Raw genomic sequence first — 25215 nt, 5'->3', positions numbered from 1 at the left:
ATGCAATTTTATCACTTCCTAGATTGTGTTTGAAGGAGGTGCAAAATACCACACGCAAGCTATTTACTTTCAAAGTGTGTTCATTTTGATACGTAATCTGTGTGCAGAAAAATTTGTTTGCATGCTACAAACATGACACATTTACCATGCATAGCATGCCTCTTACCTGAACGTGGGCCTGGCTCCGATCAGAAAATACAGGAGTGTAATATTGCGTATCATGTGCCATCAAGCATTAAACAGCATGTGCTCAGTCAGCTTTCAAAGATGAACATGGGCTGCTCATAAATGCTACGGGACATGCATATGTTAGCATCTTTGCAGTGGAGAGCATGAGAACAGAACGTGATATGTAGTCATATAACACAGATCCTGTCATGTTAACTTGGTTACAGCACGCATGCTATACATTGTTGTGATGGTTGGTGTTATGTTGACATAATAACAGCACATACACCGTGGCATACAGAACATTTGACATCATAACAGGGTGCGTAGCGTGTGTGTGCTAACCTTGTTGCCGCAAAATGCACCGCACCACTTTACCACGGGGTGTGTGCACAACGGAGTGGTGCAGCACATGTTGCGGCAAAAAGGTTAGCGGCCACATGTCCTGTATTTATGCGGGATTTTTTCTTACAGTGGAGGGTAACTCCGCTTCGAAACCCAACTTGTCCTAGAGGCTATTTGCTGAGAGGGTCTAGTTTGCAAAATACAGAGGCGCATACAGGGGTCACGGCCGTACAAAGTGAAAAAATGGGACGAGTGCTCCTAGCATTCATTTCCAATTTTGTCCAAGTCCGTGGTTTCAGCTCAGAGATCCGCATGACTGAGTCACCAGAAAGCGGCGAATAAAGAACTGTAGCGATTTGTCAACATTTATGGCTTTTACCTATGTCTCTATGTATTTGTTAATGCATCCGTTTAATTCATTTTATTCCCACGTGCTAGCGTGGTTAAGTCTCGGAGTAAGGAGTGTGTTTTACTGCCCACCTGTGAGGCGACAGTCTGAAAAATTGGATTTGGAGGGAAATGGCGCAGTATCTGTCTCACATATCCGCGGAACCCTGAACCGGACCGTAAGAGAAGGGATAAAGCAGGGACTAAGAATGAAGGAAGAAACGGGTGCCGTGGTGGAGGGCTCCTGAATAACTCGGACCATCTGGGGATCTCTAACGTGCACTGACATCGCACAGCATACGGGCGCCAATCTCAGAGTTTATGTCGAGTCGTTGCGGTGGCCATTGCTCCCGAAGGAGGCCCCCGATGCACGGTTCGCCGGTCACAACCGTAGCACTCGCTCGGCAAAGAGGAGCCGCCAAACTTTGACGTCTCCCTTTGTGCGAGGCGAAAAAAAAACTCAAGTCGGCGACGCTAGGCCAGGCTTAGCTCAGCCGGAATATCTGATACGCGTCTCGCTGACAATCTCCCGCGGGCGTTTGATGGTAATGTAAGATAATCGCAGACATCCATGTCCGAGGTTATACATTCCCTAAGGTATCCATGTTGTTGCGATTACAGGACGATACAGGAAAGTGCACGGGCCTGCCGACGGGCTCCAGCTATGCGTAACCAAGCAATGCCGCGTGCAAACAAAGGACAGTTCAGAGGTGTGAGAGGAACTACTGAAAGAAAAATGGTGCGCTCGATCAACTGCGACCATCGGAGCGACGGTGGTTCTGGTGGGGCGCTGTTTGTAGAGTCAGTTGTGTGGCGTTTGCAAGATAGCGACAGCACGCGTCACAGCGCTCATGTAAGAATGGTGCCGAGCGTGTCTTCGTGATTAGGCGTTAGGTGCCTTAGCCAGAGGACGTGGGAACAAAGCCTGACAACGACGGCCCCGTTTCGATGTATACGCGAAATTATTTAAAGAACCCTGTGTGTTCGAAGTTACTGCAGTACCCCCCTATACGATGGCCACGTTTGACTTGAACCTGCGTTTAATGCTGGCTATCAAATTCAGGCAAAGCGCCGAGTAGAATGGCAATGCAGTCGCCACGTTTCGCTTGATGAGCGCGAACGGCAAGTGTAGTTTAAATATTTAGCTTAAACGCTTGTCGGCACCTCGTGTTCGGGAAAGAGGCTATGCTGGGTCGAACACTGCTGCCTACCACAGCAACGCCAGCATCAAGGAAAGGAAGCGCCACGTGACAACGTTTAGCCGCCGCGGTGGCCCAGTGGTTACGGCGCTCGGCTGCTGACCCGACAGACACGGGTTCGATCCCGGCCGCGGCGGTCGAATTTCAATGGAGGCGAAATTCTAGATGCCCGTGTACTGTGCGATCTCAGAGCACGCTAAATAACCCCAGGTGGTCGAAATTTCCGGAGCCCTTCACTACGGTGTCTCTCATTGTCTGAGTTGTTTTGGGACGTTGAACCCCTCAAACCAAACCAAACAATGTTTTCTTCCTTTTTTTGATGTTAGGAACGCTAGATGATAATGGAACTCCGTTACTGCAGCGTTGTGCTGCCGCCACACTCTTCATGAGCGCTTCTGATCGAATGTCGTGTAGTTCGCAAAGCGCTGAGACCTGATGCCGCAGCGCTGGGCTATGAAAAATTGGTTTTGAAGAAAGGAAACGGCGATGTAATTGTCTCGCTTCTCGGTGGAACAATCCGCTTTCAAACCAGCGCCCGTTCGAAAATAGGAGCGCTGGTACCGCCGTAGTGTTCTGCTACAATAAGGTGATGGTTGCAACTTTATTGCCACAAAATGGAAGCCTGGATTAGTTGGGGCTGGTGCGAGGCAGTGTGGCCTCCAGTCGGGGGCGGCCTCTTGAGCTCGCGTGATGGTGGCCAGCTGCGCTGTTTTCTTGAACTTGCCAAGAGCTTGTCCCATTCCTTCGCCGAGAGAGGTGGCAAGATTGTCATCGAAGAGGGTGGGCTCTCGCATTAGGGCAGTGAGCGCGCCCTCCGACCCGAATTTTACGAGGGACAGCTTTATCTCATTTCATGACATCACCCATCACTTTACACTGGAGAGGCGCGCTTATGCCCCTCCCCACAAGTTGTTCACAAAAGCGCAGGAAGTTACCTGGCGCCGACTGCAAACACGCTCCCTTCTGAATCCGGCAGTGCTTCCCCTCAAGGACCCCCGACCAGTACGACCCAAACTGCCATAAATGTGGTGAAAGGGCCAAATACGACCACATTCTGTGAAACTGCGCAAATGATACGCTTCAGGCGGAGTTGATACAGCTCCCTTCTCCCGAGCGGTGGGACGCCGCGCTGGTGAGGTCGGATCCCAAGATTCAAGTATGGACATTCCAGCGAGCCAATGAAGTCGCCGCTAGCCATGGGCTAGCGGCCATCTAGTATGTCTCCTGCAATCTGTTTTCGACGCAATAAATGTTTTACAATCCAATCCATGAAAATTGAAAATTGGCTGTTGGGGACCCGCCGCGGTGGCTCAGTGGTTAGGGCGCTCGACTACTGATCCGGAGTTCCCGGGTTCGAACCCGACCGCGGCGGCTGCGTTTTTATGGAGGAAAAACGCTAACGCGCCCGTGTGCTGTACGATGTCAGTGCACGTTAAAGATCCCCAGGTGGTCGAAATTATTCCAGAGCCCTTCACTACGGCACCTATTCCTTTCTTCTTTCAGTCCCTCCTTTATTCGTTCCCTTACGGCGCGGTCCAGGTGTCCAACGATATATGAGACATATACTGCGCCATTTTCTTTCCCCCCCCCCACCCAAAACAAATGGACGTTTTAAGTTTGTGAGCTGCAGAGGAGGGCAGAAGGAGTGTAACAAGCAAATAGCAACAACAGTTTAAAAAAATTGAACAAAAAAGTAAAAAAATAAAGATAGGGGGCAGGGAGCAGACAGGGACAAAATTGAGGGAGGAAGCAAAAAAATAGAAAGAAAAGAAAAAAAAGGGGGGGACTATTATAGTCAGGAAGGATGGGGTAAAAAAAGGAGATGGCGAAACGAGAGAAACGGAGAGGAAGGCGGTGCGGGGGACATGGGCAGCGCGGGAACCACAGGCGTACGAAAGCAAAACGTGCAAACAAGACACAAACAAAATGCACAAACACAAAGATGGGCGCCGCTGCAGATGCGTGGCCAAAGAGGCGCCGCTGCGCAAATGACACTGGCAGCGACGAACAGGCCAAACCAGGCGCCTTTTGGGGGTCTCACTAATTTCCGGTGAGCCGAGGGCTAGAACGTTAAGGAAGGAGTGGGCTACGTTAACGAGCACATGTGTAAGAACTTACTCAGGGGGTCTGGGTTTCAATGAACGGTGCACCCCCCTCCCTGGGCGGCTCGTTGAACCTACTTCGTCGGGAATACTTGTTTGTAGGGGTGGAGGGCTGGGCTAGCTGTGTACAAAGATTTGAAATTATCGAAAAAAAGTAAGGAAATAACGTCAAAGCTTATCAATACTGCACGAGACAGGATAGTGTAACTAAGGAGGGGTATGATTGCCTGGGATATACACTAGGAGTTATAAAGGGTATATCAGAGTTAGCCAATTAACGAGAGGTGTAGTATTATTTTGTTTGGAGGTTGTGAATAAAATAAAGGATACCAGGCTTTTCATTAAGACATTCTTGAATAGTATTAAACATGTGGATAAAATAGAATTCACGTTGTTCACGTTCTCGCTTGTTTTTGAAGCCCCTTTGAATAATTGTTACTTTTAGTTGGTCAAATGGGTGTCCTTCTGAGTTTAAATGCTTGGATAGGGGAAAATTTGAGAGAGACTTGGTGTGTGCGCAGTGATTGTTAAATCGAATGCGGAATGCAGTGTTTGTCTGTTCTATGTATTGCTGGTTACACACGGTGCATTAAAGGAGGTAAATAATGTTTAATGAGTCGCAGTCAAACTTGCCGTTGATTGAATGCTGGAAAACTGACCTCGTACTAGTTGCGGAGCACGTAGTCTTCATGTGTTTGCAAACCTTGCAGCGACCTTTACCACAGGGCTGGCATCCATATTTTGGGGTTTTGTGTTCCTTGGAGTGGACTAGATGGTTCTAAATGTTTTTGGCATGCCTGTAAATCACGCGGGGTGCGCATGTAAATATTTTCGATAGTCGTTGACTTTGCTGGAGAATATTAATGTGCTTATTAAGAATTCTGTTTATGTTCGGTGCGTTACTGTTAAATGTGAGAATAAGGTTTGTAGTGTAATCATTTCGATTATCTCTTCGGCGCCCCTGGAGTATTTGACTACGGTTCAGATTTGAAGCTCTGCTTACGGCGTCATCAATAAAAGAACGTGGATAGCGCTGCCTTAAGAGCACGTAAACATTTTTTTTTTTTGCTTGAAGTGCGTTTGTTGTGTACTGCCATTTCAGAGGCACTTGTGAGCAGTCAAGCTGCTTTTTAGCAGCTTTTAGCCCTTGCATCTCTCTAGGATGTAACTTGCATTCTGTAAAAATGAAATGAAATTGCATTTGGAAGAGAAAGACAAGGCTTTATTTTGCAGTGTAAGCTTGCTCTCTAGAATGAACAGAGAACGTTGCCTCACACTGCTTGGGCCTGTCGTTTGACCCCTCGTTGACACCAGGGAAAAAAGGACGTCTCTAGGAAACTATATGCGGGATCTTTACTCTGCTTCAGGAGGGGAGGGGGAATGGAAGGGGGGTTGCTGGCCTCCCCTTTGTCGGGTTCGCCGCGACACGCGACGCAAGATGGACAAAACGACGAAAGGAAGCGGACAAAGCTGCCTTTCCGAAATTGACCGTGACTTGCAGGTGCCTATAGCTGTGTTTGGATTCCAGGGAAGTAGCAGCCGACGTCTGGAACCTCCTCGCCCATTCCCACGGGGCTCCGCGTGCCATGTCGCCATGTGCGGTGAAAAGATCAGTGTGCAGAGTTTAAATGAAACAAGTATGAAGTTATACAATGAAGCCAATTACAGACAGCTAGAGGAATTTCAAGACCATGCGGTGTGATGCTAGTTATCTCAGTGAAAACTAATGCCGCCAGCTATTATTTCGTTGTTTTTTTTTGACCCAACAGACATGAAAGGTCTGAAGATGAATTAGTACCAAACACATCGGTGCATCAGTTGTGATGCCTGAAAAAAGTTGTACCAACATATAAATGCCCATGTCGTGATAATCAGGAATACTGAAGAATTAAGAAAAATTAAAGCATTTTTTTTGTTCGGGCTCACACACCTGCTACAAACATCTTTATACGTAGCAATTTAGATGAGTCTGTAGGAAGCTTTTTGGGTAAAAAGTACAGTACGGCAGAAAGGAGTCTTTAGAAAATGCACTGTGTAGAAATAGCCATACCAATTCCATCTCATCGTTCAATAAATGTAACAAATACCGTGCAAAGAAGCTTGCTGCATAGTATAGTTGCAAGTTACTGGTTGCAGACCGCTCTGCAATCACTGGACTGTGACTGTGTATGTACTGCATGAGAGTGCGTTGATTGCAGAGCAGTTAACACAGAGATGTTTGTTCATATCGTTTACCACACATATAAACATCATCAATGAAACAGGATGCTATGTGTAACTTTTTGACATGTTCCTTTTTGGCAGCCTCTAAAAATGTTTCCACCTAAATGAGCTGGCTTGTTTTGCAACAATATAACCACGGGACCGCTGTAACTTGCCACATTTTCAATTTGTATGAAAATCATTGCATGTGAGTGGTCACAACCCTATCCTGTTTCTTGAAGGTCCCGTTGCTTTGTCGGCAATGCTTGGACAACCATGGCCAGCTTTCCGCATTCATGTGCACAGGGTATGCCCATTACGTGCATGCCTTTCCATCTAGTAATGGCTTACAATGCAAACAGACAAAAAAAACAGAACACACAAAGCACAAGTACAGATAGTGTTTGTAGTCCACACTCTTCTTCTTCTTCTTCACCTCAGTAAATATGGCACATACCCACGCGGGGTGATTGGCCAAGGTACAGTGAAGATTTGCCAATGAAGTATTTGCACGGGAAAAAAATAGACGTGAGGCGGCGGCGTAGAAGACTGAATCAAGATAAAGATAGGAAAATTCAATTAAATTTAAGAAATATGAATTACCAAGAATAGAATCAAGCATTTTGGACATGCGACAGAATTTTGTATACAGCTAACAAGGTAACCAATCAGTCGCACTTATGTAATGAAGGTAGCCACAAACACTACTTAACGGGAATCCCTTTGAGCTCGCACCGAACGAGAGAGGAACTGTAAGAGACAGAGGGAGTCCTAACCTTGAAAGTTGAACCTGCAAATACTGCTTTCCTTGAACAACCGCCGGCAAGTGGGGAGAAAATGGTCTAATGTTTCAACTGGCCCACATAAGACACAAAGGTTTATCGCAGGGAACCCGTATCTGCGTAAGTACAAATTTAAGTGAGGGATTCTGCATCGCAGAAGCGTCATTGACACCTCAAAACGCCTTGATTTACACTACCGGGCATCCCATGATTACTTTAAGTGGCGAAAATCCACGGTATTGAGCAACGGATCACTCAAGCTGGCTGAAATATGTTGGAACCACTGGAAACGTGAAGGTTCCAACAGAATGAGGTGAGGGACGGGATAGATTACAGGAGCGCTGAGAGCTGACCTTGCCAATAAATCAGCCACCTCGTTTAAATAGACACCCGAATGCCTGCAGGTACCCGGAAAAAGCGTATCTCACGCACTGTTCACGGAACAAAAGCCTAAGCGGCCGATTTAATAAAGATTTTCCGGAGTTTTGGAGAGAGTCTAAAACTGAAAGGCAGTCTGCAAGAATAAGAACCCGTGCTACATGTCTGGGAATTTTGAGAAGAACCAAACCAATAGCCAAAAACTCTACGAAGAATATAGAAGTATAATCAGGGATACGAACGCAATAGCTCCAAGCCAGATCCTGCGAATATATCCCAATCGCCGCCTTCTCACAGCTGCCGGAGGCATCAGTGGAGAGAACAGTATGATGAGAAAAATTGTGTAGGTGTTCAGACAGAAGACCATTTATGATATTTGCGGGCATATGTTTCGCATGGGACGGGTAGATATGGCCGTAATAGAAGACGGGGTCAGCCTGCGTATCAGCAACTCGTTGCAAGGAGATCAGATCAACCTGCAGCGGAGCTTGCGTGAACCTAACTTGCGGAAGGTGATAGCGTGACCAGTGCCTCTTCTTCTTCTTCTTCTCCCCAGTGCCTCCCATGCCTACTGTCTTTTTCTTCCTTGAATCATGACAGCATTCCGGCTCAACCCTTTCCCCATGCTTATAATGACATTTCTCACAATTAGCCTGAAAGCCGGCCGTAGTATGGAATGACTTTAGGGAAAATTACCTTTTTAGTCGTTTTATCTGCACAGCTTAGAAGTATGTGAAAGGTACTTTGGCTGTGAGTGATTTGCCCTTTCTCTCTCATAGTCTTTTTGCGAACTTAAGTGGTGAAATATATATTAACTTCTTCATTACATATTGTGCCCTCATTGTCGCAATAACAAAAATTGGGCACATAGTAAATATCTGCAAGCATTGAGGATTTGCCTTTAAACTCTGACATCATTAGAGATGGAATCAATACAAAGTAGAAGAAAAAGTATAGTGCAGCACATATATGATTGAAAGTGAAAGACGAATGTTGTTGATATTGTTAGCCTATCAAAAGATGGCACATACCCACACTGGGCGATCGGCCAAGAATCCGGTGGCTATTCATCTGTACTCAATTAACAAAAATGAAAATGACGCGGGAACGCTACACTGGTGGATGTGCTGAATTTCAGGAACAGACCGTGCAACAAGTAACAAAAATATTGCTAAATCAGATTTTACATTGCATAATGAACCATGACTGTACCAAAGCAATGAGACAGAAGTGAAGCATTTCATTCCTTTCGTGACAGAAATGAGTTATGAGGTTTGTTGAACAATTAAAAAAGTGATTTTTGATGGCAGCTAGCACGGATCATTTCAAGTTATAGCTCAAGATTACAATCACATCTGATATAGATGACACGCATGCTATGAAAGCAAGACACTTTTTTCCTTTTTTATGAGAAATGCACAGGCAGTTTCAAGGCTTGCTTCACAATTTCATTTCTGACGTATACACAAAGGCATGCCTGTAAATTATTCGTGCGTTACACCAGAACCAACACTACTTAAGTTGGTAAATCATGTTCATTACTTGGGTGTCATTAATAGCAAACATATACTAATGCTGCTAATCCTATAGAAGAACAAACAGCGGTTTTATGAAGACGTTAAGTAATACGTGATACCGTTGTGTCGATCAGGTAATGAACGGTGCGGCAGTTTCAGTTTCTCTTCTCTTATTTTCAGTTTCAGTTCTCTTACTTTCAGTTTCTCTTCTTCAGAGTTTCAGTTTCAGTCACATGCATGTTGCTTGACGCCACGTACACGTGACGCAGGAAAAGTAGAGAGGGGGGGCGGGGGGTTGGCGGAAACTTGGCGTCAGCATGACATCATTCGCTCCGGTGTGTCGTTCGATCTTGCATTTACATTACAATAACGTGCCGACAAGGTAAACCTTTACTGTGTTTCACGGGATCTTACGCCCCCTCGTACATTCCTGGGAACCCCGGGCCGACCACCAATACTATGGAACCAGTGAAAGGCACTGTTTTCTACTTACTTAGAGGCGTCTGGCTCCTGAGTTTGCTGCATCCCGGCGCAAAGCTATGCTCCTGCATTCGCGCGGCGTCGAATGTCAGCGCCGTTCCGGAACGCCTTCCACCACGAGCGCAATTTTAAAACGAAGGAGGCCTCAATTAAGTGAAGTTACGAAAGGCGAAGATGCGTTTCAAACCGCGCTCAGTACTTGCGACCGTCTGTTCTGAGCCACGACAGAACGCCACCGCGGTTCAAGATATGTTTACAGAACCCTGGTGAGCCTGTCAGAGGTTTATATTGCTCAGTTACGCGAACTTGCGAAGAATTGCGACTTCGACAATTCCTGCCGCTCCCCGCGACTGCTCGGGGAACAGGGGGAGACAGCGCGTTTTTCTCTCTCTCTTCATTTCTCTTTCTTCCTTTTCTAGTATTTCTCTATTGTGCCCATCTTCTTTTCAGCATCTGATTGTTTGTTGCTCTGTTCATGTGGCGGACATGTGTGCTAATTCCAACTCCTTACGAAGGGGAGGAAGATCGCTGTAACTTCAGTCTTGAGAAAGGACAGGCTCTGTCCGAAACGTCGGCTCAAAATAAATCTGTCTAACACACACACACACACACACACACACACACACACACACACACACACACACACACACACACACACACACACACACACACACACACACACACACACACACACACACACACACACACACACACACACACACACACACACACACACACACACACACACACACACACACACACACACACACACACACACACACACACACACACACACACACACACACACACACACACACACACACACACACACACACACACACACACACACACACACACACACACACACACACACACACACACACACACACATTAGTTACCCTTGATGTAGTGTCTCTGTACACCAGCATACCGCATGATGATGGCATCGGAGCTCTGGTCGCATCCTATGGAAAACACACAAGCGCTGATGCTCCTAGCCAAAGTACCATCGCTGCACTTACTAATCTGGTCCTCAAACTCAACTCTTTCGAAAGTTCTACAACTCCTTTTACCTACAAAACGAGTGGTACCACTATTGGAACGAAAATGGCGTCAAACTATGCCAACATATATATGCATAGCATTGAATCAGAGTTTATCCGCTCATACCCAACAAAACCGGCTTTTTACAAACGCTTCCTAGACGACATATTCATGGTATGGACGAAAACCGAGGACCAATTCATCCAGTTTATTTCAGCATTTAACGACATACATCCAAACCTCTGTTTCACACACATTTACTCCACCAATCAAATTAATTTCTTGGACGTCTCAGTTCGAGTGTAGAAGGGTAGCTTAATCACCAGTGTCTATAGAAAGCCCACGGATAGGCAACAGTACCTTCATTACAAGAGCTGCCACCCACGCCACTGCAAAAGTTCTATTCCATATTCCCAGGCCATCAGATTCAAAAGGACCTGCTCACGACCAGAAGACTTCAAAGAAAATTCTAACCGTATGCTGGAGGTTCTGAGGGATCAATGCTATCCGCGGCCTCTATTTTTGATGATGCCATTAGGAAAGCGAAAGCAAAAAGACGTAACGAAATGTTTGGGGATACCCCATCAGCAACCGCAAATGACACCGCTCTAATCTCGTCTTAACCTTCGCAAGCAACCCACCTAATGTCAACAAAATTCTAAAAAAAACATTTCAAAATAATCGAACAAAACGATAGACTGTCAAAAATTTTTCCAACAGTTCCACACGTTACCTACAGGCTACCAAAAAAAACACACATGATTATGTAGTTCACTCTACTGTCTATAAAGGAAAACCTGTTGGTTGCCTACCTTGCAGGAAGCATCAATGTCAAGTTTGCCAGCATATGCGGACAACAACACTAGCTCAAAGCACACACTCCGCCCGTGAAAACTTGAATTGTAACAGTAGTAACGTGGTATGCCCGAGTGCGGCGATTGTCAGATGCAATACATTGGCCAAACCGAGAATTCCTTCCGAATTAGATTCAACAACCACCGCGCGAACACCAGATCTCTTCCTCTCCTCCCCCTTGTCGAAACAACTTTCCCAGGAAGGTCACGAGTTTCACAAACTAAAAGTTACGCTGCTACACAGCGACTTCCAAAATACCCGTGAGCGTGAGCAACGAGAATCATACTTTATATATCAGTTTAATACTGTGCAGGCCGATTTAAATGAAAACCCTGGTACTCCCTCCACACTTCAGAGATCATAGTCCTAGCCCTACTGAAATTCACAGCACCCCGACTGCATCGCCTGAGGTCATGCCAATTTGCGTGCTTGCTTCCACATGCCGCCCTTCTCCTCCCCCTGCCAATCTTTCTTGCTTATGACCAGAGAAAACAGTTCTGAGAGCAAAGCATATTGCCTATTGCCCCTCAACTTTTTATATTTTGATATATTTTATTTTCCTTTATTTCTTTTTTCCTATTTTGCAGATAGTAGAGCGCCGATGCTCCATATAGGACAGTAACCCATTACAATAACGGACACTTGGGCGATTTCGCGCCTTCGTTCCCCATTTTCAATCTGTTACTCTCCTCTCTCTCTCAGTTTCTAGGAAGGAGCCCTCTTTTTGTCTCCGCGACGGAACGCGGGGCGGAGGCGCCCTTCTGACGCGAGGCAGCGCGGAGACATTTGCGCTTTGCGGCGCCGGGCTGCGGGATCGGGTTTCTGCGGTGCGTTTGGCCGGGCGCACCGCCGCCGTAACTTACATTTTAACTGTTAACAGCCGCACCCGCGGGGAGCGCATCGCGCTCTGAGGCATATGCGCTCAGTGTTGTTTTCCGTTCCTTTGTTCTTTTCTTGCTGTTTTCTTGTTTATAATATTTTCTTTCCTCGTGTTCGAACCTCTCGCTTCCGCCGAAGGAAGCTTCCCCCATATTAATTCTTGGCGACCCCCCCCCCCCATTTTCCTTGCGGACAATTCACCCCTTCCGCCCCCCCTGTCTCTAACCTCTGCTTTCTATTCCCCCCCCCCCCCCCCCTTTTTTTTCGCTGTTCCTTTGACCACCCTCCTCCTTTCCCTCAGTCGAAGAGAGGAGTCTGGTCGCTCGCTGTTTGTCTCTTGTGTGATCTGTTTGTTTGCTCGAAGGAGGGCGTTTTTCAAAGGAGAATGAGAAATAAAGAGAAAAAGGGAAACGCGCTGTCGCCCCCTGTCCACCGAGCAGCCGCGGGGAGCGGGCAGAAAAAAAGAGAAATAAAAAAGAAAGGAAAACGAGGAGCAGGAGGGGAGAATAGGCGCCCTCAAGGCAGAGCGGCGGGTAGTACAGAAACAGACGGTGGCGGATTCGCGGAACAGATAAGAATTATAGATGCGTGTACTCGCGTGCCGCTGGCCAAAACGAGTAAACAAATAAACAGAATCAAACGCAGACAGGGCAGACTTCCTTGGAGCCTCTTCGGCAGGAATATTCAATGCGGAATCAGCGGCGCAGTTAGCTTAACTAGAGACACGTGCACACGTGCAAGATGCGCTTTTTTTTTATCCCGCGCGCGTTGGAGAAACGTGGGGAATTCCGAGAAAAACCTAAAGAAAATGTGTCTGTCCCCAACCGGACATGACGCCATTAAAAATACGTGAACATGACGTTACAAACGTGACGTAACATTTTTTTGACCTATCAGCGTTTCCAGCCTACCGACCCACAAACGCTTGTTTTGACGAAGGTGAGGTCGGGTGAGGTGTCTACGCTGACACTGTTCTCCGTTCTAGTGGGGGTTCGGGGGTCGGTCATTAAGGTACGTGAGCCCCTCTTGCTGTGCATCCAGCCAGAGTTCCCTTCCCTTAACTCTTTCTTTGTGTACCCCAGGCAGCGTGTTGGGCGTTAGTCACCCACCACTACCAAAGCTTGCCTTTTGGCAATACGCAGAGTTTTTTGGAGAAGAGGTCCAAATCGGGCCTTCCTCTGTTTCGGGCTGCTATAGATATTAAGAACAAAAAGGCTGCCTTCTTTCTTTTTTGCTGGAATAAGTTCAACAAGGACATGGTCTACGTTGATAACCTCCGTGTCATGCTTAACGACTGCTAAGTTTCTCCTGACCAGGGTGGTTACCCCGGATCTTCCATCATCTGTACTAAATGATATGTAGCCCGATAATTTTGCCATCCCCGCAGTTTCTTGTAAAGCGATTACGTCTGGATTGTCTTTGCCAAGAAGGAGCTGCTGCAGGACCGCCCTTTTGCGACGGTGCCCGCGGAAATTCCACTGCCAAATCGAGTGTTTATTGTGACTGGCCATGATTGGATTGTGGATTGTCACCCGATGGTATTAGGGTCGCAGCCGTCTGTGATCCACCATGTACCTTCTGCTCTGTTTCCCTCTGCCAATTATTATTGCTCAGCAACTCGGCCCTGTGTTTCTGGCTTTCTTCCGATAGCGCCTGGATGGCTTGGAAGACTGCTGCGAGCTCTGCTTCCCAGCTCGCCTGGAAGTCGTCCATTTTCTTGCATGGATCTGCCATTGTGGGCTCTTGCGACGCGTTCGCGCCTAGTTTCCTTTTCAGAGGTGGGGAGCGGGTATCATCTACCTGCATCTCCACAGTGCTTTCATCGGTTGAGTGGGTTTTAATCGTGTTAGCTGTTTTGACTGCGTTAGCTACTTTCTTCTCCCTTTTTAGCATAGCGTTTTCCTTTTCGAGGTCATCTACTCTTTTAGTGAGTTTCTCTACCATGATTCTCAACTTGGCTAGTTCCTCGGACTCCGTATTTTTTGGGGAGACCTTATCTACCCAGCTCACCTCCCTTTGCCTGTTGGCTTCAGTCCTCGGCCTTGACGATGATCTTGCCCTGGAGCCGGAGTGGCCTCTGGAGACAGAGCGACCCCGGAGCTGGAGCAGCCCTTGGAGCTGGAACGGCCCGGGAGATCGAGGCGAGGGAAGGAGTCGGATCGGCTCCGGAAGCCCTCCCGGCTCCTTGAGTTTCCGCCCAGGCGGGGGTGTTTTCTTCGCCTCCTCTTCCTGGAGCTTCCGCTCCCGCTGGCGTTTCTTGACGACGTACGGAGTTCGGTAGATCTCGCGACACTTCTTGTTTCCCAGTTCATGTCTATTTCCACAAACAGCACATTTGGGATCGAACAAGTGTCCATCCGGTGGCTTCACCGTACCGCAGCCACGACACTTGACGTTGTCCGGGTCCGGACACACATCAGAGCGGTGCCCAAGGTGTCGATCCGCATGCGTTGCACACTTCAAACTTCTTTTTGTGGAGGAAGCACTTGAGGAGCCCGCCTCTATAATAAATCCAAAACGGCACATTCTCATCGACGAAGAGTAACAGAACTGAGGTCGATGTCTTCCCTATTCTTCTGATCCCTCTGATTTTGGGGTTCCTTGAACAATCCAGGTGTCCAGAATTTGTGCTTGCGTTTGTTCCACCGGAATCCCATGAATAACTCCTTTGCCAATACCCTCGGGGGATGACAGGTAGGCGTTTACGTCGTACTTTTTCTGATCAACCTGAAGTGTTTTTATCTTCAGGTACAGCTGCATTCTTTCTTCACTCATGGTGCCCAACAAAATGGTGTTTTGCTTGGTGTTAAGTTGAATAAAGTCTTCCTTAGCCTCCTTCAGATTCACGCCCGCAGCGGCTCGCACAATCTCATAAGCTTCACGTCTCCACCCAAAGATAGAGCTTTCAATCCTCCGCTCGGTCTGATTATCACCTTATGCAGGCCAGTAGGTAGGCGTGGTTGCTGTGACGCCACGGAGTAATAATAATAATTGTTTTTTAGGGGAAAGGAAACGGCGCAGTATCTGTCTCATTTATCGTTGGACACCTGAACCGCGCCGTAAGGGAAGGAATAAAGGAGGGAGTGAAAGAAGAAAGGAATAGGTGCCGTAGTGGAGAGCTCCGGAATAATTTCGACCACCTGGGGATCTTTAACGTGCACTGACATCGCACAGCACACGGGCGCCTTAGCGTTTTTCCTCCATAAGAGCGCAGCGCCAACTTCCTCCCTGCCATCTTGATTGATTCGGTGCTCACGTGGCCGCCATCTTGTCTCCTTCCTCGGTCCGAGCCGACACCTTGGCCTTCTCCCTCGCGGCCGCCATCTTGGCTGCCGCGTTGCTGGTTTGTGTTGATCGTGAACCAACCGACCTTTTCGGAAAATTCTTCGGGAGAAATATCCTCCCCTTGAACAACAACCTGCATTTTCGCCGAAAATATCCGGCCATGCTAAGCCCCAGGGGTCGGCGGCGAGGCGCACCGACGCTTGGCCGGCGGGCAGTGGTCGGAGTCGACGCTAGGTCGAACGCAGCCGCTGGGACGACGCGTCGAAATCGAAAATAGCCGCAAATTAGATCCACTTGCCGCAATTTCGGAATCCAGGTGATCCTGGCGACTTCCGCTGATGATTCCAATCGAAGTTGGCTTGAGCACAAGCATAAATCCGCCAGGAACATCGAAAAATTACGCAATACACGTCCGCACGCCTCGGCGTCCGAGGCCAAAAACCAACCCATCCAGGAGAGCAAAACCATGAGCCAACCAAGCTAAACACATGCTTTCACACGTCTACTCAGTTTAGCTACGTCTCGAAACCCGATCACTTTTTTAGCATGTGTTGTAGCAGAACAGACTGGCTTCGGCCAACGCATGGCCAATGCAAGCGCCAGTGACTGCAAAGCAAGGAAACCTCATGTAACGGCCAACTTTATTGTCCAATTTTTTTTTATTGCAAGTTATAAATTTCAAGGCACAGAAACAACAAACAAGAATGTTGGCACCCGCACTCTTCGGACAGCCCATGAAACAACAAAACCAAGGAAATCCTTCGCCTTGCGAGCCTGCAAGAAAATAAAAGGTGCAATTAGTGGCGGCGTGGCTGACTCACGCTAACCTCGAAATTGTTCCGTCGAATTTGAATCAAAGCAAGCCCGAACCTCTAACAAAGAAAACCACCGATTAGTAGTTGCTCACACCAGGCTCGAGGAACTACAACTGAAATATACTGATCATGCATTTCTTCCAAGAAAATAAACACCTTTTTTCATCGTCTCTGATTGTTTGCCATTGTTTCTGATCGCAAAGAACGGTTTTTGATCTCTATGTTCATCACATTGGTGTCTATAGAGAATGCTGCAAAACAGTGACAAGTGGCACATACAGCAATCTCACAGAACGGACTCCGAGATCCATGCTTCCGCTCGAAAAGGCCAATGTCATCTAAATAGGCAAATAGCAAACAAATCACCGCTATGAATTGAACTCTCACCATTATGCACTATTCATGCAGTGAACACTGTCAGCCCCTTCGTGGGAGATACTGCGCATCACCATTTAATATCTTGTAGCGTTACTTGTCCGTGCACCTGAGTCCAAATTAACTGCCCATTTATGCCTTGATCATATTTATTCTATTTTATTCTTTTACTTCTTTAAAGACATTTTCTGCGCTTCTCTCCTTGAGACTTTCTTGCCCCACGCAGAGTATGCTCTAAACAGAAAGGAGTAAAAAGGGAGTAAGAAAGGGGAGTAAGCTTTCCTATGCGCTAGAAGACAGCTTACTCTCTTATTTACTCCCATACGGGCCTATATTTGTGTTTAGAGTGTAGCATGCGAGCTAAAATCTCTTGTTTAAATTATAGGGCTTCTCCCTCTATCTATCGCAAAGTGACACCCGCGGGGCTTGACAACTAGCTGACGGCTATGCAGTTGAACGTCGCGAAGGCTGCGGTTTTTAAAGTTGGATCGCATTTTTGTGCAGCTACGAAATGCTCTCAAGCAGCAGAAATCCGGTTAAATTTAGTTCAGGTTCTTCTCTGCCTGCAATACATACAGCATATATGAGTATAGCAAGTCGGGACGCAGGCAGCGAGGAAGAGAGAAAATATCGCCGGACAGTGGTCAATAACATTTTGTTAGAACAAGACAAAAAAAAAGCATAGTAGGCGCATTTACATTTTACGCAAAATTTTAGTTGTGCGCTCATAAAAGATTCACAGATGAACTAAGCGCAATTAAACAAACACGTGAAAGCCACACAACACAGGGCAGGCGCTGTGTGTTCATGTCCCTGTTCAGTTGCGCCTCTGTGATGTACGTGTAGCTTACAATGAACCAAACTGAAAAACTTTAAATTTCGATCATAGAATTTGGATCAAAATTCTCACGTTTTTAATTTCGTCTGGTGGTAAACGTCTTGTTTAGGTAACACAAAAAGAATTTACAACCGACTAATTTTTTTCTTCGTGGAGGAATTCGAAGCAGCAGTCCTGAATGTGAGCGGAGCAGCACTTCACAGTTAAGTCGTCTCTCACTCCGACAAAACGCATTAAAAATTGTTGCTATGCGCCAAGAGGAACTGGAGAAAATGTCCACTTCGTGTCACGTATATCTTGTCCTCTACGTGTTGCGCACATGTCCAACATTCTTGGACAAAAAAAAAAATGAAATTTGGGAAACTAAGATTCTGGTATTGAAATATTCAAGGTCAATTCTTCCAATATCTGGAAGAACCTTCCTTTTATACTGTTTCCATCGCTCGCATCGAGCAGTTATGACTGTAATAGAAAACCAATGAGGAACGCTTTGGACTGTAGCAAAAACGTTAATAGCAAAAAATGCAAGCCTGCAGGCGGGAGGTTGGGGATATATTGATCGTTGTAGTAGAATCTTACAAAATATGAGGAACACTGAGCTCATAATACCCTCCCTATACCCTATGTAACACCCTCCCTGCAAAGGCCTTTAAACGCTTTCCCGTTCAAAAATGTTTTTCTCCAGAATCCAGAACTGTTGGGTATGACGTCAGTGGTACTCCTCCAGGCTCACCGTAACCGGAATGCAGGGGCAGCGGAGAACCTCCTCCATTACACGAAGTACATGGAGGCCTGCAGTTCCTGCAGCACCTTGACGGCCTCCACGTATTGGGCAGTGGTCAACACTGCGTCCCCGCCGCCCTCAGACGACTGGCTGACCGCGCCTGACGTCTCCAGCTTGCTGGCGATGTGGTGTTTTGCGCGGAAGGCGGCCAGGTGCGCGTAGTACACAGGGGCCGGGATGCTCACGCTCCTTGCACACCGGGAGTATGTGTGGCACAGGTAGAAGCTGAGCTTCTGCAGGTCGTCCGCGCTGAAGTTGGAGTCATCCCACACGATATAGTAGTGGGCCGGCCGGCTGGTGCCCTGCGGGAGCGCAAAGGAGTAAAGTTATTCACATGCCCAGATTCCGAGTGCCATGTCGGGCTGGGTCGCTTCGCATCGTGGTATGTGGTGGTGCGGTGTGGTCCTGCTTGTGGTGCGATGTGATGTGGGATGGTGTGTGCGGTTTGAATACACTTATTTTATTAGCACACATTACGTGGGAAGGAGAGTGTTTAAACGCAATATACAAAAAACTGGCAGTGCCTATGAGCACAGCACGTGCTCGCCTTGCTCTTAATGCTGCGTGCACAACATGTTTCTCTCTTTATTTGACCTTAGATGCCCTCGCGCCGTTAAATACCGTGAATAACTATTATTTCCTGCCTGGCTGTCATCAGCGCATTGGTCGGTCATCGTCATCTATGTCGCTGTCCCGACTTCGGTACAGCATAAAAAAACGAGGCATACAAGCCGACACGACTATTTAAAAAATCAGTTTTTTGGCCGTTTCTTGAGACTGCAAAGCCGCGTCCCGCTTTAACGTACGAGCAAGCAGGCCCAGGCGAGCATCAAGCGCTTCTCTTTTCACCCAACCCCATGCATTCATTGTCTGAGCAGACGCCATCCTGAAAAGAAAAACTAATGACCACATCCGTATGACAGCATCAATCCGCACTGGACATAAGGCCCCCCGTGCGCAACTTCCGATACCGCTTCCTCAAGGTCGAACGATGACGTTACAGTCACTCATAGCGCTCCTGGTGGCCTCGATGTGAAGCGGAATGCTTCCGCCACGGTACCGCTTGCAGGTGATCTCGGAGGCCATGCTTCCCTTTCCTCAAGCTGCGGAAGGCCTCCACCGCAGGCGCTCCTGGTATTTGTAGCGCACTAAAGACGCGACGCGACTGTGGCGACGCCGGCGCCCGGACTATTTCCTCCGCAAATTGATAAACGAAAACACCGCGGACCATTTCTTCCCGCTGACAATAGCAACAAGGGCGGAGAAGAGGTCGCCTACCTGGATGCCGAAGTGGCTGCAGAGGAAGAAGTCGAAGTCCAGCGGGTGCGTGACCACCGAGTCTACGGTCGTGCCTGGTGGGACGTTGCGGAACTTGCCCACGCCGTCGCGGTCGTTGGCAGGCATGAACCTCGTATGGTGTCGCTTCTGGACCACGATGAACGTCAGCGGTGGCTCGTAGGTCTCGGTGGGACACATTTCCGCACACGCCAGCCGGATGGCGCTCACCTGAGAGATTCGAGAGCGGAAACAAAGAAAAACTTGGTCAGGGTTTAAAGGCCATTCGACGAATCACGATATATACTTGGTACAGAATGTAAACAAAACGCTTTGGACCTACACGAACTCTGCTGTCCTATCTTATATAATTGTCGTTTGGGAAAAAACTCTATGGCGAAGAGCAGCGTTTTTTTAGCAACGCTATTATCGGTTGTGATCTGGTTAAACGAGCAGTTTCAGCAACTGTTCAACTCAACGGAAGTGCAGCTTTTCCAACCAACGCCGAAATGAACAGCAGTCAGCTGCAGTTACTCGCACACTCCGCTAAATTGAGTTCACGCGGTCCACATTCTGGATCACATGATCGGTTTATATACATAACTCTAGGCATTGACTTACTATTTGACTTCACTCAACTAAAGTTTCTGTGCAAGCGTGGCGTTTGAGTATGCCGTCAGTGAACAACCACACAAAGCCAAGAAAATTCAGTAGAGGAACGCCCGGCTTCACCGCTCAGCCGTTGTTTTCCTGGTGCCACTTCGTGGCATTTTTTTTTGTGGCTAAACTAATTCCAATGATACAACTCAATAATGAAGCCGCTTCTCCCCGTAAAAGGACCCCCATCCAGTAAATGGCGTCGGCTGGTTTTCACGAACCTGCAAGGTGGACAATGCAGCGAGCGCGGTGACAATGACAATAGTCTCTCCTGTGAGGGGGGAGACTAACCCCTTCCTTTTGCGACTTCCTACATGGTTACCTTAGGAGGCTCATGAGAAATGGTCTACGCCATTGGCTGCAAGAGAGTCCTTTCAGGGGGAAAAGACGCTTGGTTCTTGAGTTGTATCCGACTTTAATGGAAGTTGTAGAGTGAGACTTATATGAGCCAGGATAGCACTCGGCCGATGCAGCGGGTCAGTAGACTGGTCTAACTGCGACCCCCTACTGAGCTGAGACCTCAACTGCAGGTGGCGCTGCCTTTTATTACCCGTGCCACATGCGCACTAGAAATAACCGCAGATGTTTGTAGCCTTAAGTTTGCCTATGCCATTATTTTCGGAGCTGGCGCTACACGTCCAGATTTAACGACATTACAATTTATTGGCAGATTTATTGATATTACAGATTCGCAACTATAACAGAGGAGATTACAATCCAATCAATGACGATCGAAATTCAAATGTTTTCTGATAATATTCTGACGCCCTCATTACAATATAGGTCGTATTAGATAACCGCGGGTTCAATTTAGAGACAAGCTCGCCTAACATGTAGCCAAACGTGTCCCGCTTGTCACGCTATCAAATCATAAATCTAAGCTTTGCTTTAGAAGAAAGCATCGACAAATGAGAAATAAGAAAAAACTGTTGTACAAAAATGCATAGCACGAATGTTCGCCCTGCACGCGGGGTAAATATAAAACCTACCTAAAGCTGTGTTGTTATGGCCTTTGTGTCGAAAAAAATAAATATTTTTTTCAAAAGCCCTTCCGGCGCTACTTAGGAACAATAAGAGCAAGCCCTTCAAAGCAATACGTCAGAACAGTGTCAGTAATGATATATCAATACATGATATTCACAGCGCCCCCTACTTCGATGCTGAATGTCCTAAAGCTTTTAATTCGTTTTTCGCATATATTTTCACCAAGAAGATAATCCTAACATCCCGTAAGTACCAGATTTTGGTTACCCGTACATGGCACCGGTTGACATTACACTTTATGGCTTAGTACACCTGATAAATAGCCTAGCACCCTCTTCTTCTGGGGGTTGATGAAATTAACTGAAAATACTAAAGAAATGCCATTTCTGTCTCCAGCATCATCTTCCGTCATATCTTTAAGCAGTCAAAATCTACAGGTGAGGTTTCCACCGGTTGGAAAATAGGAAAGGTTGTACCGGTTTTCAGAAGTACTAACAAACACTCGCACGGAAATTGATGACTTGCACCTTTTTGGACTTTGCCAAAGCATTTTATCGGGTAGAACATTGCCGACAAATATCTAAGCTTTGTGCTCTCAAATTAAATTCTTTAACTCTGTCATGGGTCCGTAGTCTTCTTTCTAATCGCCAGCAGTTCACCGCTGTTAACAATTATCAATTTCCTGTTTCCGATGTTACATCGGGCGCGGCACTAGGAAGCCTCCTCGGTCCATTACTATTCTTAATTTACATTAATAACCTGCCAGCAACAATCTTATCTTATATGCGCATATTTGCTGACGACTGCATTATTTATTCACCAATAAAATTTACTAATGGCCACCTTGAACTTCAAAGTGACCTCGATTGCATAAACGACTGGTGTAAAACGTGTCTAATGACTTTAAACATTTCTAAGTGTAAGATAATTACTTTTAGCCGAAAATCAGTCACTTCGAATTTTCCATACCACAATAATAACGATACATTGGCTCGGACTACGCAGTATAAGCATCTAGGCGTCCATATTTCACCAAACTTTTCTTGGGCTGAACACATAACCATCACTTTCGCTAATGCTTCCCGGTAACTAGTTTTCATTCACCGTAACCTGCAATGCACTACCCCTCACGTGTGTGAACAAGCCTACATTACTTCTGTCACACCGCAGCTAGAGTACGCTTCATCCATCTGGTCACCTCATCAGAAATATCTGAGAGAGAAGTTGGAAGCTGTCCACAATGGGGCTTGTCGTCTCATTTCGCAAAATTGCAGTTATCAGTCTAGTCTAACCCAACTAAAGATCAAACTTTCGCTCTATGCATCCGTTGCAAATTCGTCGCAAGACTGCCCTTATATCTATCTTTCACAAATACGTCCATGCCACTGATTCACCGCCAGCACATCTGCAACGTCCTTCCTACTTATAACATAGATTACATAATAACTACAGCTATGCCGCATTTATGGCAACACACATGCTTTCAACTTCTGGTCACTCCCGCGTGCCATCTGTCTCTGGAAGAATCTTCCGGACTGCATCGCCCTGCAGGCTAATCATGACACCTTTTGCGAACATCTACCCAAACACTTCGCTGATAACGGTTAGCACGTCATTTATATACTCCGGATTCGTACAACTTCGTTTTCAGCAGCTTGAGACCTATTGCCTCTTTGGTTCCGTGGATGTGCAACTTTGCTCATTTATGCCTGATATGTTTTCTTTGGCTTTTGTATAACTCGACTTCGTGCATTTCCCCAGTTTTTGTTCCATGACACAGTTGTTTGTACTTTTATCTCTTTTTGTGAATTGCGATATCTTATCTGAACTCACCTGTTTTTTTGTGTGTTTTGCTGCACTTTTACTATTTTTTATTTGTAACATATTTTGCGCAATGTTCTGTATTTGACCCCCCCCCCTTTTTATTTTTACACAATGGCTTTGCGGAGACCTGTGAGGTGTATTTAAATACATAAAAAAATAAAAAAAAGAAAGAAAGAAAGAAAACGAAATTTAAAAAGTCACGGTGATGATAACGCCTTCAAGGGGCTAAAAAAATCACCTGAATATAAACAGTTTCAATGAGTCAGAACCTCAGCAATGTCATTCAAATATAATATAAAAATAAATTTGTAGAAAATGCCACTGTTCTTGCTTGACTAGTCGTAAAAGTCGAACTGGCGTGCCAGCTCACAGGCTAACAGTGCTTCAGAATTGCTGGTAAAAATGCTGCTCTTTATGAATAAACCATTATCCACAGGATAGTGACTTTTCACAAAAAAAGTTGCATATCTTTCTGCATGCGGAATGGGGACAAGAGTATGCACTGCTGTGGCGAATGAGTTCTGGTGAACTCAGTAGGTCGCAAACAGCAGTTAGTCTGTCTAATGCCATTAAATACGAGCACGTGACACTGTTCCGATGGCGTTAAAACTTGATCACTAAGTAATTAATGACATTAAACATGACCTTGTGAAACTGGTATAGCACCTCTAACTGTCGTTCAGTTCAACGGACGGTAAACTGCACAGCCGTTAATATCGCCCGTGCGTAAAAGGGGTGAGACACGGAGCGGGCAAGCACAAAACCAAACCACAAGCCTCAGTCTTGGATGTTTACCACCTTTTGAAGAGAAACGATCAAGCTGACGTCAACTAACACCGAGAAGACGTCTCCAGAAATGAATGTCCCGAATGTCCTGAAATTGTAGCGCTGTGGAGATCTATTCGGTGCCGTTACGTATATGCACAGGAAGTCCGCTTGTCATAAGACAAAAGGTTATCCAATGACGCTAGCGGCATTGAATGCGGTATAGCTGTCTTAACAAGATGAGAGTTTAGTGGACACAGTATTGTAGTAGGCGCAGTTGCTTACCTCATGGTTACGGACTTCCAAGAACTGCCCCTCGCTCACTCCGTCCCTGTAGAAGACGATCCGCAGGGGCTTGTGCCCGGTGGTGCGGTAGAAAACCAGTAGCAATTCCTTGATCATGTCCTTCAGGTCCTTGATAATTTCCACACGCGCCTTAGCCTTGGAGTCTTCAATCTGTACCCGAATGGTGGCGTGAAACTTGGACGGTACAGAGTCTAGGCTTCCGACGCACGCGGCGATGGATGGCCTGATCTTGTCCCCAGGCGATGGGTGCGACACGTCTGCTCCGATGACGATCACGGGCCTATGTAATAGCTTCGGCTTCTCCTGGATCAGGAGACTATTGTTGATGCCGCCCATCTTGGCGTTGATCTTTTGGCACAGGTTTTGGATGAGCGCTGCGTTACACTTTTGGACCACGTTGTTGTCCAAGATGCATTGTGTGCGCAGGGAGAGCTCAGTCTCTGCCACCTGCTTGATCTCAGCGTAGTTCGTGGCTTTTGTGATCACAGCCACAACCATCTCCAACTGCGGGCGCTGCTTGCGCTGCTCCGTGAGAACGGTCCGCATGGGCTTGCGGTTTGTGTCGAACGTGATGACAGCAAGCGGCTGCGCAATGCGCATGCCCAGTTCTTGGCCGATGCGGATCAGCATCTTGATGAAGTTGTCCAGGCAGTCCTTCTGCGCGAAGCGGCTCACGTTGAGAACAATCCACTGTGTCATCGACATCGCCTTGTAGAAGCGCTGCCCTCGGAGATCCCACGTACCGTCGCGCGGCTTGCACATGCTGTTGTTCTCAAAAACCAAAGACGGCGGGTCGAGAATTCTGCCAACAACCTGAGTGGGTTCGGGGTTGATCTTGACGCCGAACTCTCGCAGGTACTTGTCCGAGGTGCTGACCATGTCGCGCACAGACTGACGAATCTCCAGGAAGCGCTTGGCTGGCGGCTTGGCCGTGCGCTTGATCATCTCGGCGGTCTGACTCTCCTCGAG

The 25215-nt window shown here is 47.0% G+C and overlaps 1 protein-coding gene across 1 annotated transcript; it reads right to left on the bottom strand.

Annotated features, from left to right (window-relative positions):
• Positions 1–16246: 16246 nt before the first annotated feature.
• LOC144115475 (protein argonaute-2-like) lies at positions 16247–25215 on the bottom strand. Its single transcript, XM_077649876.1, has 4 exons — positions 24226–25215; positions 19714–19941; positions 18385–18737; positions 16247–16397 (listed from the first exon to the last, which is right to left on the bottom strand). The coding sequence occupies exons 1-3, from the start codon at positions 25189–25191 to the stop codon at positions 18423–18425; spliced, it is 1509 nt and encodes a 502-aa protein (XP_077506002.1). The 5' UTR covers positions 25192–25215; the 3' UTR covers positions 16247–16397; positions 18385–18422.

The sequence above is a fragment of the Amblyomma americanum genome, chromosome 1 (genome assembly GCF_052857255.1).
Source record: "Amblyomma americanum isolate KBUSLIRL-KWMA chromosome 1, ASM5285725v1, whole genome shotgun sequence".
Taxonomy (NCBI): Eukaryota; Metazoa; Arthropoda; class Arachnida; order Ixodida; family Ixodidae; genus Amblyomma; species Amblyomma americanum.
Note: the sequence above shows the minus strand (reverse complement) of the source record. Positions and strands in the feature narration are given on the sequence as shown.